This window comes from Miscanthus floridulus, chromosome 7 (assembly GCF_019320115.1).
Source record: "Miscanthus floridulus cultivar M001 chromosome 7, ASM1932011v1, whole genome shotgun sequence".
NCBI lineage: Eukaryota > Viridiplantae > Streptophyta > Magnoliopsida > Poales > Poaceae > Miscanthus > Miscanthus floridulus.
The window spans coordinates 119,823,362-119,837,426 of NC_089586.1; the positions used below are offsets into that span (position 1 = coordinate 119,823,362).

The 14,065-nt window shown below is 47.0% G+C and overlaps 1 protein-coding gene and 1 long non-coding RNA gene across 3 annotated transcripts; both read left to right on the forward strand.

The window, feature by feature from the left end:
- Positions 1–176: 176 nt before the first annotated feature.
- Positions 177–1,984, forward strand: LOC136464483 (photosynthetic NDH subunit of subcomplex B 4, chloroplastic-like). 2 transcript variants are annotated; one of them, XM_066463431.1, is made up of 6 exons: positions 177–349; positions 439–483; positions 979–1,126; positions 1,232–1,287; positions 1,382–1,453; positions 1,594–1,984. In XM_066463431.1, the coding sequence occupies exons 1-6, from the start codon at positions 245–247 to the stop codon at positions 1,705–1,707; spliced, it is 540 nt and encodes a 179-aa protein (XP_066319528.1). In that variant the 5' UTR covers positions 177–244; the 3' UTR covers positions 1,708–1,984. The 2 variants fall into 2 exon arrangements, with proteins under 2 accessions (XP_066319528.1, XP_066319529.1); XM_066463432.1 differs by having other exon boundaries at positions 177–343.
- Positions 1,985–8,712: 6,728 nt separating this feature from the next.
- On the forward strand, positions 8,713–9,761 carry LOC136464486 (uncharacterized). The gene is made up of 4 exons (XR_010761192.1): positions 8,713–8,846; positions 9,189–9,221; positions 9,319–9,508; positions 9,598–9,761. It is a non-coding gene; the product is annotated as an uncharacterized lncRNA (long non-coding RNA).
- The last annotated feature ends 4,304 nt before the right edge of the window (positions 9,762–14,065 follow it).

The window sequence follows — 14,065 nt, forward strand, 5'->3', positions numbered from 1 at the left end:
CTGCACGACACCAGGCCGAATCAAATAAACAAGGCAATACACAGCCAGGCTACTTTTGAGCCCAACAATGCTTTATGTTCAGACCCAAAAGTTTCTGTTCTTACGTCAGCCCACGATGGAGATCGGAGAACATACTTGGACACCCATTTTCCATCTTATCCCCTGAAGATCAGCGAGCCAAACATGAGCCCATCCGCCCCAGTCTCACTCCAACCAAAGCCATCGGAGGAGCAGCTGAACGACCATGGCCTCGCCGCTGCTCAAGTCACACTCTCAGCTCGCCGCCGCTGCTGCCCTGCACTCCGCGAGGAGAGCTGACCGCCATGGCCGCTGCCCTGCGACAGTACACGTATCGTTCTCTTTCAAATCCCATGTTCCGACTGTTTCCACTTTTCAGTTGCTTCAAGTTTCACATTTATGCATGATGTTTCTGTGCAGATCGGCAGGTTCCAGGACCACGGGCTCAGGTCCGGCCGTTCTAAGGTACATGACCTCTTATCCTGAAACGAAAAATATGGAGAAATGTTCATGTTCACGTAGTAAATTCGAGGCAAGCCTACAGCGTTGCATAGAAATGGCGTGCTTCGTGCTGACAGCCAGGTGATAAGGATGTAAAACCATATGGATAAACAGAGTACAGTGTCGTATGCCTATGTTTCTATGCAGGCCCTTTCTGAAATCTGAAGAAACAGACTAACCGAGTGCGATACTATGGCCCTGTTCGCTTGTCTTATAAACTGTACTTTTTAGCTTGTTTTTTCAGTCAGAACAGTGTTTTCCTCTCACAATAAATCAGTTAGAACAGTGTTTCAGCTTGCTTTTTTCAGCGAAGCGAACGGGGACACGTTGTGTTACGTTAGGTTGCTTCTATAAATAAATAGTACTGCTACCCATGAGACCATGACATGAATGAACAGAGTCCAGTTGCATTGACGGTTCGCTAATGTTCAGATCTATGGATCTTGTGCTGCGTTGCAGAGATCCGGTTCAGCGAAGGTGAGCGCCTTCCCGTCGCTGGACGTGGTGCCCCTGATGGTGACGATGGTGGAGCACGTGGACATGTCGCGGGACTACGTCGTGACCAAGTCCATCTGGCATCTCAGCGACGCCGCCCTCAAGAGCGTTTGTGAGTCCTGCTCCTGCCACCGCCACCGTCGTCTCAGCACATGAGCTCCGCGCGCCCTTTGATCTGAAACCGCTGACCGTTTCCCTCTCGATCGATCGCGCGCAGATACCTTCTACGCCATGTTCACGGTCTGGGGAGTCTGCTTCTTTGCGTCCATGAAGGCAAGCATGCACAGTACTAACATACACCATGTAATTGCACTATTTCCTCGAGTGTTCATGACACACAGCTTGCTTGTGGGTTAAATCAAAACAGGATCCCTTCTACGACAGCGACACGTACAGGAGCCAGGGTGGAGATGGAACCGTGCACTGGTACTACGATAGGGTAAGCACGCACGCAGGCACCTTTGCACAGTGTCTGTATGTGCCTCTTTTTCTTAGGCTGCATGATCGAAGAATCAAAGCAGTTAGCCTATCCTAGCCACAGATAACTTTACTGACATCTTGTGCAATGTTCATTGGCAGCAAGAGGACCTGGAGGCGTCTGCGAGGGAGGAGCTGCTCAGGGAGGAGCTGCTCGAGGAGATTGAGCAGAGGGTTGGGGGCCTCAGGGAGCTGGAGGAAGTAGTCACAAAGTGATTATAATACGGGTGTTACTAATCAGTTCTCTATCAGAACTTCGTTAGCAAATAAGTTCAGACTTCTTTGCTGTCCTGCTCAAGTCTGTATATGGCCCAAACGCCTGGATGAACTGCGCTACTGCAGTGCAATAGCAGGATACATACAGTTTGTTTTCTTAAGGGAAACAGGAGGGGAGTGCACCCCTACTGCATGTTTTTAATAAAAGAAAGTTACAGTATTTACAGAAACAAGACAGGCCCTACCCAAGGATACATGTAGTTGGCCAGTAGCACCACATTGTCAGTGTTTGCGTCAGTGCTTAATGACGTGTCCACACATTTTAGTCCAGATAATGAAGGATTGGGTACGATAGCATCTGGACCCCTTTCTGCTTTACAGTTCGGCCAACTTCGAAGTACAACTGTGCAACTACAGAACTCTGTGTATAGTACATGGCAAACTAGAACTGTAGTTGTACAGCATCGATCGCCGCTTGGCGCAGACAGTTCAGAGGCGTACAGGTACATTACACAGGCACCGCCTGGCGTCTGCAGCCTGCAGGCCTCGCCGGCAGCTACGCGAACGGCGCACGCAAGCAGCGGTGAGCGGTGCGCCGAAACACGCAGCGGCGAGGGCCGGGCCGCGCCGGGGGAGACCGAGGCTGCAACGCTGACGAGTGGCCAGCAGTCAGACGACGGGCCGGACCCCTACCGGTCACGTACGGCCTACGAGGAAACTGGCTGATGCCTTGTTTAGATTCAAAAAATTTGGCAAAATGGACACCGTAGCGTTTTCGTTGTTATTTGACAATTAGTATCCAATCATAGTCTAATTAGGCTTAAAAGATTCGTCTCGTGGATTTCGTCTAAACTGTGTAATTAATTTTATTTTTTATTTATATTTAATGCTTCATGTATGCGTCCAAAGATTCGATGTGACGAGAAATGTAAAAAATTTTGCAAAATTCTCAGAGAACTAAACTGGGCCTGAAACTGGCTGCTCGCTGTGAGAGTGAAACACCAGACCAGCCGGCTGCTCCTCCTCATAGAACACTATTCATCAACCAGTCGCCTTTTCTCTCGTGAACCAGCGAACGAGGCCACTACGACCGAGGCCAGCGGCAGCGTCTCCGATGCACGGCTTCGCAATCAGAGCCATGAATTTTTGAGCTGCCGATGAGCGATGGTAGCACGCCATCTTTTGTAAGAACAAACTTTACTGAACTCTGGCTTAACCCCACCCCCCACCCCCATTCCCTTTTAAACACATGGGCCCACTTCGGCCTACCCCATATTTAACTTGTTCGACTTCTTTTTTCAGCCGATTGTTTTTTCTCTCACAATAATTCAGTCAGAACATTATTTTTTAGCCAGTTTCAGTCGAAATTCTGCCAGCCAAACAGGGCCATAGAAGCAAAAACATGGTAGGAATGAGAAAAGATATGTAAATTGTACCGGGATGCAACTACAAAACAAAGGATTGAAAAACATAGGAATTTAAAAAGAAATAATCATTTGGATGGACTCTAGGAAAAACGTAAGATTTTTACCAAAAGGTTTGAGTGGATGCTAAAGTTCGGTTAGTTTCGCGAGCTGAGCAGTGGGTTCTCTACTGTGTAACTTGCCTTTCAAGTTCTCAGGTAAGACGTGAGTGCTCGTATTTTTCTGAATTTATTTTAGAATTTAATGGTGTTATTTTTTACTATGATTGGTGAAAAAATGAACATGCTGAAATGAAAACAAAATTTGGTGTGCGAAAGTCTTTAACTTATACTCCTTCCTTCGAAAATGTGATAACATATTTTAATTTAACTCTTCCCAATTCAAACTTCTCCAATTTAGACCAACTTTATTAAAAAATACACTAGTATCTACAACATAAAATTAGTTTTATTGCATGACCGTTAAATATGTATGATTACACATTTAGTTGATATCATTATAGATGTTCGTATGTTTTCAATAAACATGGTTAAAGTTAGATAATTTTTTCTTAGGACAAAACTAAGAACGCGTTTGGTTTGTTCTCCCAACACTTTGTCGCCTTGTTGAACGAGAACTTCGAGCAAGCCCGCAAGAGAAACAAAATAGCTCACCTACCTGGGAAAGCTTTTTGTACAGAAGCCCACAAGGCGGTCCCATGGGCATGCCTCAAGCTAGGCACGGCACGACTCAACGGCCATCGTGCTCGTACCGACCCAGTCCGATGGTTGGGCCGTGCCTGGGCTACTTCCCCGGCATGACCCTATTATTGGTGGCCCGATACCTCATATATAACCTCCCATCCCAACTTCTAAACCCTAGCTCCACCCTTCAATTCCATAATTGTCGCCTTCTATTCCACTCATTTCCCTTTGTTGTTACCCTCCTGTGAGAGCATCTTGGCCAACACTCAGGGCGCGTTTGGCCGGGCTCCCGCCGGCTCTGGTTCCCACACTGTAGCGCGCAGGAGATGGAGCCGGAGGAGCCAAAAAAACGAGATTCTCCGGCTCTGGCACTGTCAGTGAGAGAGGAAATGAGGAGAGAGAAAAACGGCTCCGGTGAACAGTGTCGCTACAGGAGATGAACAGGGGGAGTCAGAGGAGCCGGCCAAACGGGCTCTCAGCTGCGACTCTCCCCCTGTCGGAGCAGCGAGGTTGCAGCGTCGCGCCCCCAGCCCACACGCGAATGTACGTGGTGGCGTCTCAACCATGGCCATCCCGTGGAGGCTGCAGTGGTGGTACACCTCGGTTATGAGATTTGATTCGATTTGGCTGCTAGTTTCATTCTATTTGTATTGGCTGCTAGTTTGATTCTATGTGTATGTGAGCAATGATGGATGATGGATTTGAAGATACTAAGAACTTCCTGATATGAAATTTATGTTTCTTTGCTTTGTTAACTATAGTCGGACCGGCACGACACGTTTAACTAGTTTAGTGTGAGGCCTGGGCCCATGGGATGGCACGACACAACACGATTAATAACTAGGTCGTGCCTGACCTAACCTTAAGTGGGCCATGCCTCATCGAGCTGGCCAATCCGTGTCATTCGTTTGGATATCTATGGCTTCTCGTTGCTCACACCAACAAGGTGAGATGAGGTGTCATTTGGAGGAAAGTGGCCTAAAACACCCAATATTTCCAAATGAAAAGAAAGCATTAGCCTACTTGAGAACCCAACTAGTTAAGATTAGTCCATTCTAAGGCCCCGTTTGGCCGGGCTCCGGCAGCTCCGGCTCCCGCACTGTTCACCTATCGGCCCGTGGGCGGCCGACAAGACGCTACACTGTTCACCGGAGCTGTTTTTCTCTTTCCTCTCTCACTGACACCATCGGAACCGGAGAAACTCGTTTTTCTGGCTCCCACGGCTCCGGCTCCCGTTGGCACCTATCGGCTCGTGGACGGTCGATAGGATGCTACAGTGCAGGAGCCGGAGCCCGCGGGAGCCCAGCCAAACGGGCCCTAAACTGCTCGGAAGCTTGTGCGGGCGAGATTCGGCTTGCTCTCGTAGGAGAACCAAAATGGCGCACCCGCCTAGCTAGGCAAGCTTCTCGTTGCTCGTGCCAACCGCCCAGCCGAGCGAGCTGAGGTGTTCCTAGCGGAAAAAAGCGTCCTAAAACACTCAATATTTTGAAACAAAGAAAGCGTTACATTTAAGAACGGACATTGATCAGAGATCCCAATTACTTAAGATTAGCTCGTCATAAACTGTTCAAGAACTTGTATGGGCAAAGATTTGGTTTGCTCCCGTAGGAGAACCAAGATGGTTCGCTTGCTGGTAGAGCGAGGTGAGGTGCCACTTATAGAAAAAAAAATCATAAAACATCCAGCATTTAAAAAAAAAGACTTGAGAACGCACATTGGTCAGGGATACTAATTACTTAGGATCAGTTCGTCCTAAACTGCTGAGGATCGGAGCATCATTCCGCTACTGTCATCTCCGGCGCCTCGCAGTCTCTGCAAGGCGCCCAAAGAACAAGAAAGACAGCAAAGGAGACTCCGTACACGTTTCAGAGAATGGAAACTCCACATCTATCAGCCATCTGAATTCGATCTCGTACGTACGAAAATCTGCAGCTCCCTCCAAGCCGCATGTAGTACTCATCATCCCCACCCACCAGGACTGTGGTACCTGCCACATATAATAAGAAACTCAAAGAAACAAAGCGCGAACAAAAAGTGATTATTGGAGATTTAATTCAGAAATGTGCAAGCTGCTTTGTATGCTTATTACCTTGATCACTTCTTAGACTAACTGAAGACCAAAAAAAGCACAAAAAGAACTGACCGGAGGATCACACCATCTGAGGTCCTGCATGAGAGAACGAGGCCATCGTGTAGCCAAAGAGAAGAACCTGCCGGTCGATCGATGATGCGGCCTCACAGTTTGCAGCATATGCACACATGCATCATGCATGCGACGTTGTTCCTGACTAGGGATGAGGGATCGATCGAGGCATCGGCCGGCAAGTCATCCTTGGCTACATAACAAAATACAACCTCATCCCCACATGCAAGCCCTCAGATGAAATACTTATGACGAACTGATGAATGCAGCTGCTGAATCTGAATGTACAGAAGATACATTGCCATATTGCATCACTTGCTTGCTAACTATAAGCTGATGAGCACACGATCGAGCTGCTGGCAAGCAACAAGATGATGCATACAACACACTGATGAGATGCATGCATGGCTGTAGAAAGAGGAGAGCTACCAGAGGAGGATGAGAACGAAAGGTCCTGCTGCGTAATGCTAGCTGTGACTGTGAAGCTTCATCTTGCAAGACGAGACAAGCACAAGCTGCTTCTATACATAGGAGTATGTGGGCGTGGCGTTAGAATGGACGACAAGCCGATCAATGTCTGCGTTTTGTTGAGTTCGATCGTATGAGGGTGTTTGGATCTAGCTATTAAAATTTAGAAGGTATGTCGGACAGATGTTGCATGGGGTGTTCGGATACTAATAAAAAAATAAATAACATAATCCGTTAATACTCTACGAGGCGAATTTTTTAAGCCTAATTAATCCGGCATTAGCACATGTCTACTGTAGCAAAACATTGTCAAATCATGAACTAATTAAGCTTAAAAGATTCGTCTTGCAAATTAGTCACAAACTATATAATTAATTTCGTAATTAATCTATATTAATACTCTATACATATATCAAACATCCGATAGAACAGCGACTAAAAATTTAGGAGTAACAACCAAATAGCCCCTTAGTACGGAGGAGCGAGCGAGAGCGAATGAATTGAAGGTTGGTGAGCGTCTATAAAGCGAGGTGGTGCTGAGGGCTGACGAGATGTGTCTTTAAGAGTGTTGGGTGCATGCATGCATGCAGCGCGCAGCACGGCCCCCGGCCTGCATGGATTTGACGCTGCGGTACTGACAGGTCTACCACAAGCCCGCCCTAGGCCGCTCATTGCATTTTCTTGTGAGCAATCCATCGAGAGGTACCGTTGCATTTGCGCCTATACACATAGGAGTACTACTACAAGGGAACGTCTGTTGTCTATATGCCACTTTTTTTCCGGTACATGCATGTGAAACTGTCGCCTTACGTACGCTGCTGCCTCGTCACAATCATCATCAGTCGATCGAAAACGCGAAAAAAAAACAGCGAAATGAAACGCACTGCATTCATTCTGCACGCAAGTGTTGCATTGTGCCCATAAGCTAGTTGCCATCCATTCTGCCATTTTGAGAGTGTTTACCGGCTGAACAATCTAGGGTCGGCTGAAACGGAGCTCGTCTCATCTTAAGTACGTTCGGAGTACGTACGAGTACGGTGAATGTATAATGTAGCAGCACCGGCGGCAGACATGAAGGGGGTGTTTGGTTCCAGGGACTAATTTTTAGTCCCTGTCACATCGGATGTTTGGACACTAATTTGGAGTACTAAATATATTCTAATTACAAAACTAATTACACAGATGGAGACTAATTTACGAGACGAATCTATTAAGCCTAATTAATCCATCATTAGAGTATATTTACTGTAGCACCACATTGTCAAATCATGCACTAATTAGGCTTAATAGATTCGTCTCGCAAATTAGTCTTCATCTATGTAATTAGTTTTGTAATTAAAATATATTTAATACTCCAAATTAGTGTACAAACATCCGATATGATAGGGACTAAAAAAATAGTCTCTGAAACCAAACACCCCCGAAGTGAATGAATGCAGAGCGGTGTAAGAGTACTTGCATCGACCAAGAATCGGCTCGATCCAAACAACTTTTGCCCTTGTTTAGTTGCTACCCAATTTCCAAAAAGTTGCTACAGTACCTGTCACATCGAATGTTTGCGGCTCATGCATGGAGCATTAAATGTAGACGAAAAGAAAAACTAATTGCACAGTTTGGTGGGAAATTACGAGACGAACGTTTTAAGCCTAATTAGTCAATGTTTGGACACTATTTGCTAAATAAAAACGAAGGTGCTACAGTAAACCCAAAATCCAAATTTCGCAAACTAAACAAGGCCTTTTACTGCCTAGTACGCGAGCACAGGACTACAGGTCACGTTTCACATCGGCAGCGGCATAAAAGGACTTGCAAGGCAGTAACCCTGTAAAATCCAAGGCCACGGACACGGAGAAAAAGTTAGAAGCCATCCAATCGAGTGAAATTTTCGTATTTTAATCTCTTTTGAAAACAATTTCTAGAAAAATACCCACACCAAAACAATTTCTGAAAATAGACTTTTTAGGCGTCTTAGCACATGACGCCGAGATATGAGGCTCGGCGTCGTGTCACGCCACGCCGAGGTTCTGCCACGTCACGGACGACCGGGGTCGTCGTCGCCACGTTGGCGCGTGGGTCCGAGACGTCGGCGTCGTGTCAGCCGACGCCAAGTACCCAACATCGACGCGGTCGGACAGAGCGCCGAGCTCTGGCCCCATCCGGAGCGCGGCCCAGGCGGCCCAACAGAGGACGGTGGCCCAAAAGCTCGGCGTTGGGTCACTTAACGCCGAGCCTCCAGACCTCGGCGTGATCCGACTCAACGCCGAGGTCTGGACCCTTTAGGCCGCGCCGAGGCCCCTTCTTCTTCTTCCCTCCCCTCCTCCATTCCCCCACGGCTCCCAAATCCCCCACGGCCCCCACGAAACTCTAACCTCCAAAATCGACCCCCGGTGCCCGGATCTCGTCTCCCGAAGCTTCCTCGAGGTAATGGTCCCTGCCCTCCTCTATTCTATCCGCGTAGATGTGCTTACATTGTCCCTAATCATTTGGAATCATGGTTGTTTGGTGATTTGGTATATTTGTGTTTGCATTTGCAAAATGTATGGCTTAGGATGATTGAGTGCATTGTTGTTTAACTGTTATATGTTATGAACATGTTAGGTTAGTTTGGTTTCTAGTTATTTTGGTCATTAGGGTTATTTGTTTATTGTAGGTGTCATTAGGGTTAGTTATTTGTTGGTCATTAGGGTTACTATGTATTTTATTAATTTGTTGGTCATTACATTTCAATTTGTTATGACCAAGGCGTTTTCTTCGTAACGTTAGGATGCCAAGACGTGGTAAAGCTCGTATTCCAAGGTAATCCCAATGTTTATTCATTATCTGTGCAACAAATAGAAAACCCTAGGTTTAGGTTTGGTTCTCCGTTAATATGACTAAATTCTTTCAATTGTAGCTATGGTCGCCAGAGGGCAAATCCCTACGACCTAAAGCCTCTCCCTGAAGGTGTTCCTCGACCAATGTGCTTTTGTGGTGATCCTTGCAAGGTAGACATCTCTGAAGATGAGGAAACATATAGGCAGAGGTACTGGATGTGTCCCAATTATGCATGGGAACCTACAAAGCAACAACGCCGTGCATCGTTTGTGAGGAATTTTTATTTTGTTAATTAATTTTCTTGTGATATTAAGTATTGCTTATTTATTTGTTTTGTAACAATTTGTTTTTCTTGCAGACCGTTCCACCACTGTGTGACTTTGAGCAGTGGATTGACACTGAGATCAAGGAGTCGGACAAGCAGCGTCTAGAAGGCCTGAAGGAGTGGGATGCGGAGGTTAAGGAGAGGTTTGAGCAGAGACGCAGACTGGAGGCTATAGAAAAGGAGCATAAGGAAGAGGAGGAAAGGAGCGTGTTGCTGCGTACCGGGCGGATAGGGAGAAGAAGATTGAGCGTGTGCGCCGAGCGAAGGCAGCGATGGAGGAGAATCCCGATGCCGAGAGGAAGGGAAAGTGGCCTCGTTGCACTCAGTAGGTATTTGGTTCATTCACGAGCGATGTCGTGTAGCCCTGGACTTTTTTTACTATGTTGTAATGCACTCTGCTTTTATTTCAGATGAACTTATTCCCTGGAATTTTTTTATTATGTTGTAATGCACTATGATTTTATTTCAGATGGTCTTATGCCATGTGCTTCGTTAACTATCCGAAGACTGTAGTGGTACTGTTTGTATAACTGAAAAGACTACTTGTGTTGTTGCAGTCACTGAAAGGGCTACAAGTACTGTTGCAGTCACTGAAAGGGGTACTAGTCTATTTGAAAACTCACTGAAAAGCCTAGATTCGTTTACTGTTGTATCTGTAGACGCAATGAATTAATATCAGAGTGATGTACTGCATTAAGATATAGTGACAAAACACAGGTGTAGCCTTTTCAGATGAAATGACCAGTCATGGTTGTAGGCTTTTCAGATGAAGCATCTAGCCTTTTCAGATTCAATAAATGAGTAGGCACACATGTTTTTTGTCATGTAGCATTCATGGTGAACCTGCCTTCATATCTATATATAGTGCTCCATGTCTTGCTCCACATCCACACAACTTGTTTTCTGGTTTAGTTTTAGCAAATGTCGAGCGGAGGTTCCTCGAGTGGAAAGGGTTTAGGTGGAGGGAGAGGAAAGGGGGTGAGGAAGGGACCTCCGATTGTGTGGAAGGGTTCTCTGGGTCCTGATTCTTTTGAAGAAGCAATAGAGGAATTTCCTTTGGAGAGGAAGAGTGACTTCACCCGTGAGAGACCTCTTAGATCATACGATAAGCGCATTGAAGATTGGCCAAAATGCCGCCACGGTTTGGATTGCGTTGTGCAGATGTACAACGACTGTGACGGTGGAGGCCGTCGTTTCTTCAGATGCCCGCAAGGATTTGTATTGCCTTTGAACTCTCTCCTTTTTAAGATTTGCATGTAGTTTCTAGTAGTACTTATTGGTAGATGGGTTTTCAGGATTCAAGCTGTCCAGATAACTGTGGCTTCACTAGATGGGTCGACCCTCCTCCTATCTATCCCCATCAACAGTACATCACATATCTACAGGGACGCATCTTTGACCTAGAGTATGGCCCTGGAAGTGGTAACAGGGACAAGTCGGACGACGACAACAGCAATGATGCAGAGGAGGCACTATGCAATAATCCGTACTGCGAGTGCACGAACCATAAGAAGGACGGACCTCCTTCTCCACCGCCACCGCCTCTGTCAACTGGATCATACTATGGGGAAGGCGCAACTCAGTTCAATATGTGGGAGCATTATTAGGACCAACATTTGTTAGTCAATCCGAATGTGGAATGCTTGTATGAGTTGTTCTTTTCAATCTCGTAAGCCATGCTAGGTTTAGTTTGCAACATGCCATTGTTAGTTTTTATTTGAGTGTGTTCCCTTTGTAATGTCTGTATCACTTGTTTCTTTCAATCCCCTAAGACATGCTAGGTTTAGTTTGCGACATGCCATTGTTACTTTTGATGTGAGTGTAATCGTTGTGCCTCCGCTATTTCATAAATTGCAGTTTACCTACCTCTAAGTTTCATGTACTATGGTTGATTCCCAAACTGAATAAAAAGATTTGAGTCTCCCTAAAAATAGGGGATTGAAATCGAACCAACAATCGGTTTTTCCTGCAGGAACAAATATACAAACATAAATATAACTTGTCTACTCTTATTAGTATAACTCGTGTTAGTCGAAGAGGAATCGTTGAGAAAGATTTTTCATTTGAATCATGCAAATAGGATCGCAACATATACCAAATGGTTTGGGTCGGCATTTACGTGTTGAGCTGAGGCTCCCCTAGGGTTTGGGGTGTGTGAGGTGGGCTGAGGGAGTCAGCCCACGCCGACCCTAGGGTTTGGCGGCCGTGTGTGAGGTGGGCTGAGGCTCGGCATTGAGTCGGCCCACGCCGACCCTAGGGCACGCCGACCTAGGGTTTGGCGCCGTGTGGTGGGCTGAGGCTTGGCGTTGAGTCGTCCCACGCCGACCCTAGGGTTTGGCTCGGCTTTCTGCGAGTTGGGCTGAGGCTCGGCGTCGAGGCGGCCCACGCCAACCCTAGGGTTTGGAAACGGCCGTGGCCCGGTTTGGGCCGAACCTCGGCGCTTAGTCATAACACACCGAGCTTGGGCACCTCGGTGCTTCGATGCAAGGGTTTCCAGGAAGCACCAGGGGTCGGCGTGAAATCACTAAACGCCGAGCTTCGACACCTCGGCGCTTCAGTGAATTGCTTTCCAATACGTACCAGGGGTCGGCGTCAAATGACTAAACGCCGAGCCCCTAGGTTCACCAATATATCATCTCTTCTTTGCGTGCTTCGTCCCCTTTGCGTCCCCTTCGCTAGCTCCCCGACTCTCCTAACATGTCACCGTGGATCTTCTTTGCGTGCTTCGTCCCCTTTGCGTCCCCTTCGCTAGCTCCCCGACTCTCCTAACATGTCACCGTGGATCCAACAGAGGTTGATCGTAACATGAAGGATGGGGATGATGACACCCCTGTTCCTTGTGAGTTGCGACGGAGGCCCTTAATAGCTGGAAACATGAAACATGGCGACGTTCCACACATTCACATAACACATGACCACACCGACAGACATATTCATTCAACATCCGTACATACAAAAGGTCCAACACATTAAGCATCCAACATAGTCCAACACATTCAACATCCAACATAGTCCATACATGTTTCATCAATCAACAAACATAGTCCAAAACATAGTACAAGGTCCAATGCATACATAGTCCATGCACAAAATAAAGCATATGAAGTCTTTGGATCTTTTATCGCTCCTTCTACCTTAACGTGGACGGCGAGCGTAACGCTTTCCCCTCCCAAACGGATAGGTACCTGGAGTGTACCTGTCCACTGGTCTAAGCGTCCTATGTGGACGTCCAGAACCGGAGGGGCCTTGAGTTCCTTGGGGTGCATCTCCAAGCTGGGACATGCCAATCTCATCATACTCATGATCATACTCTCCCTGTCCTTCATCAACTTCATCATCATAATGACCATGTCCTTGACCACCCTCTGCAGTAGAAGGTCCAGCACCAAGCTGTTGTGGGACTGCCACATCCGGGGAACGTCTACATCCTAGGCGTGCAGCTACCTTTCGTAGGCGATGCATGGCACGCTGCATTTTGAAAGCACTATTAGTAAGTGGGGTTGGTCGCAAAACTATATAAAGATGTAACATCAACTGAATGAGAGAAGACTACCTGAATGTGTTGTCGTAACATGGAGGCCTCATCAGGATCGCCCACAGGAATCATCAATGCCCTTCCTTGGTCGGCCACTGTCCTCATTATCTCCATGCTCTATGCAACAAAAACAATAATTTATGTCTCTATCACAGTAAAGACCTCAGAGATTGAAATAGTTGTATCACTTACAGCTCTGGCTAACGCAGGGGCGATCTCAACTTGCCTGCCTTCTCGGGTAGCTTGGCCATATGGGTTGTTGCCCTCATCCTCGCTCGCAATGTCAGCAATGTCTTGCTCCATCCAAGCGGGCCTCAATTGAAGCCTTGTTCGTTGACCAAACCAAACAAGGTAATCATGGAATGCCTTGTCACGATGGACGGCGTGGATGCCCATGTTGTTCTGCTCCATCAACATCCACTCATCAATGTAGCGATGGTGCTCCAGCTGCCAGTTGGTGATCTTCTTATTTTTTTGTCTGTTGAACCTGCAAATTTTACACCAAATCGGCAATATGAAGGCCTACTCAATGATTCTTTCATGTGAAACGAACAAAATATTGTATGTTACGTACTTGTGGAGCTGCCAACCGGTGGAGAAATCATCGGGCGGAGAAGGCTGCAGCCTACCAAACTGCCGTGCTACATGGTGAGGGAGATGGTACTCAACTGCATAGAAACAAATAAGGGGGGTCCTCATCGTCCAGACGTCCTCGTCTGCCATGCACAAGGCGCTCAAGTTGAGATCCGTTACTTGCCTCCGCCGATATGGGCTCCATTGAACCTGTACACAACGTCGTCATCAATTAGTCGACGCTCAATTTGTGCATATATCCTCGATTAGGGCAACAGGGTGGGAAACTTACATGCTGTGGCAAAAGGGTGTCCAGCTCGTTGGTGAAGCTGATGTACGCGTGGCGTGACACGTGGTATGTTCCATGGGCTCGCTCGTAGAGGTGTGCCACGG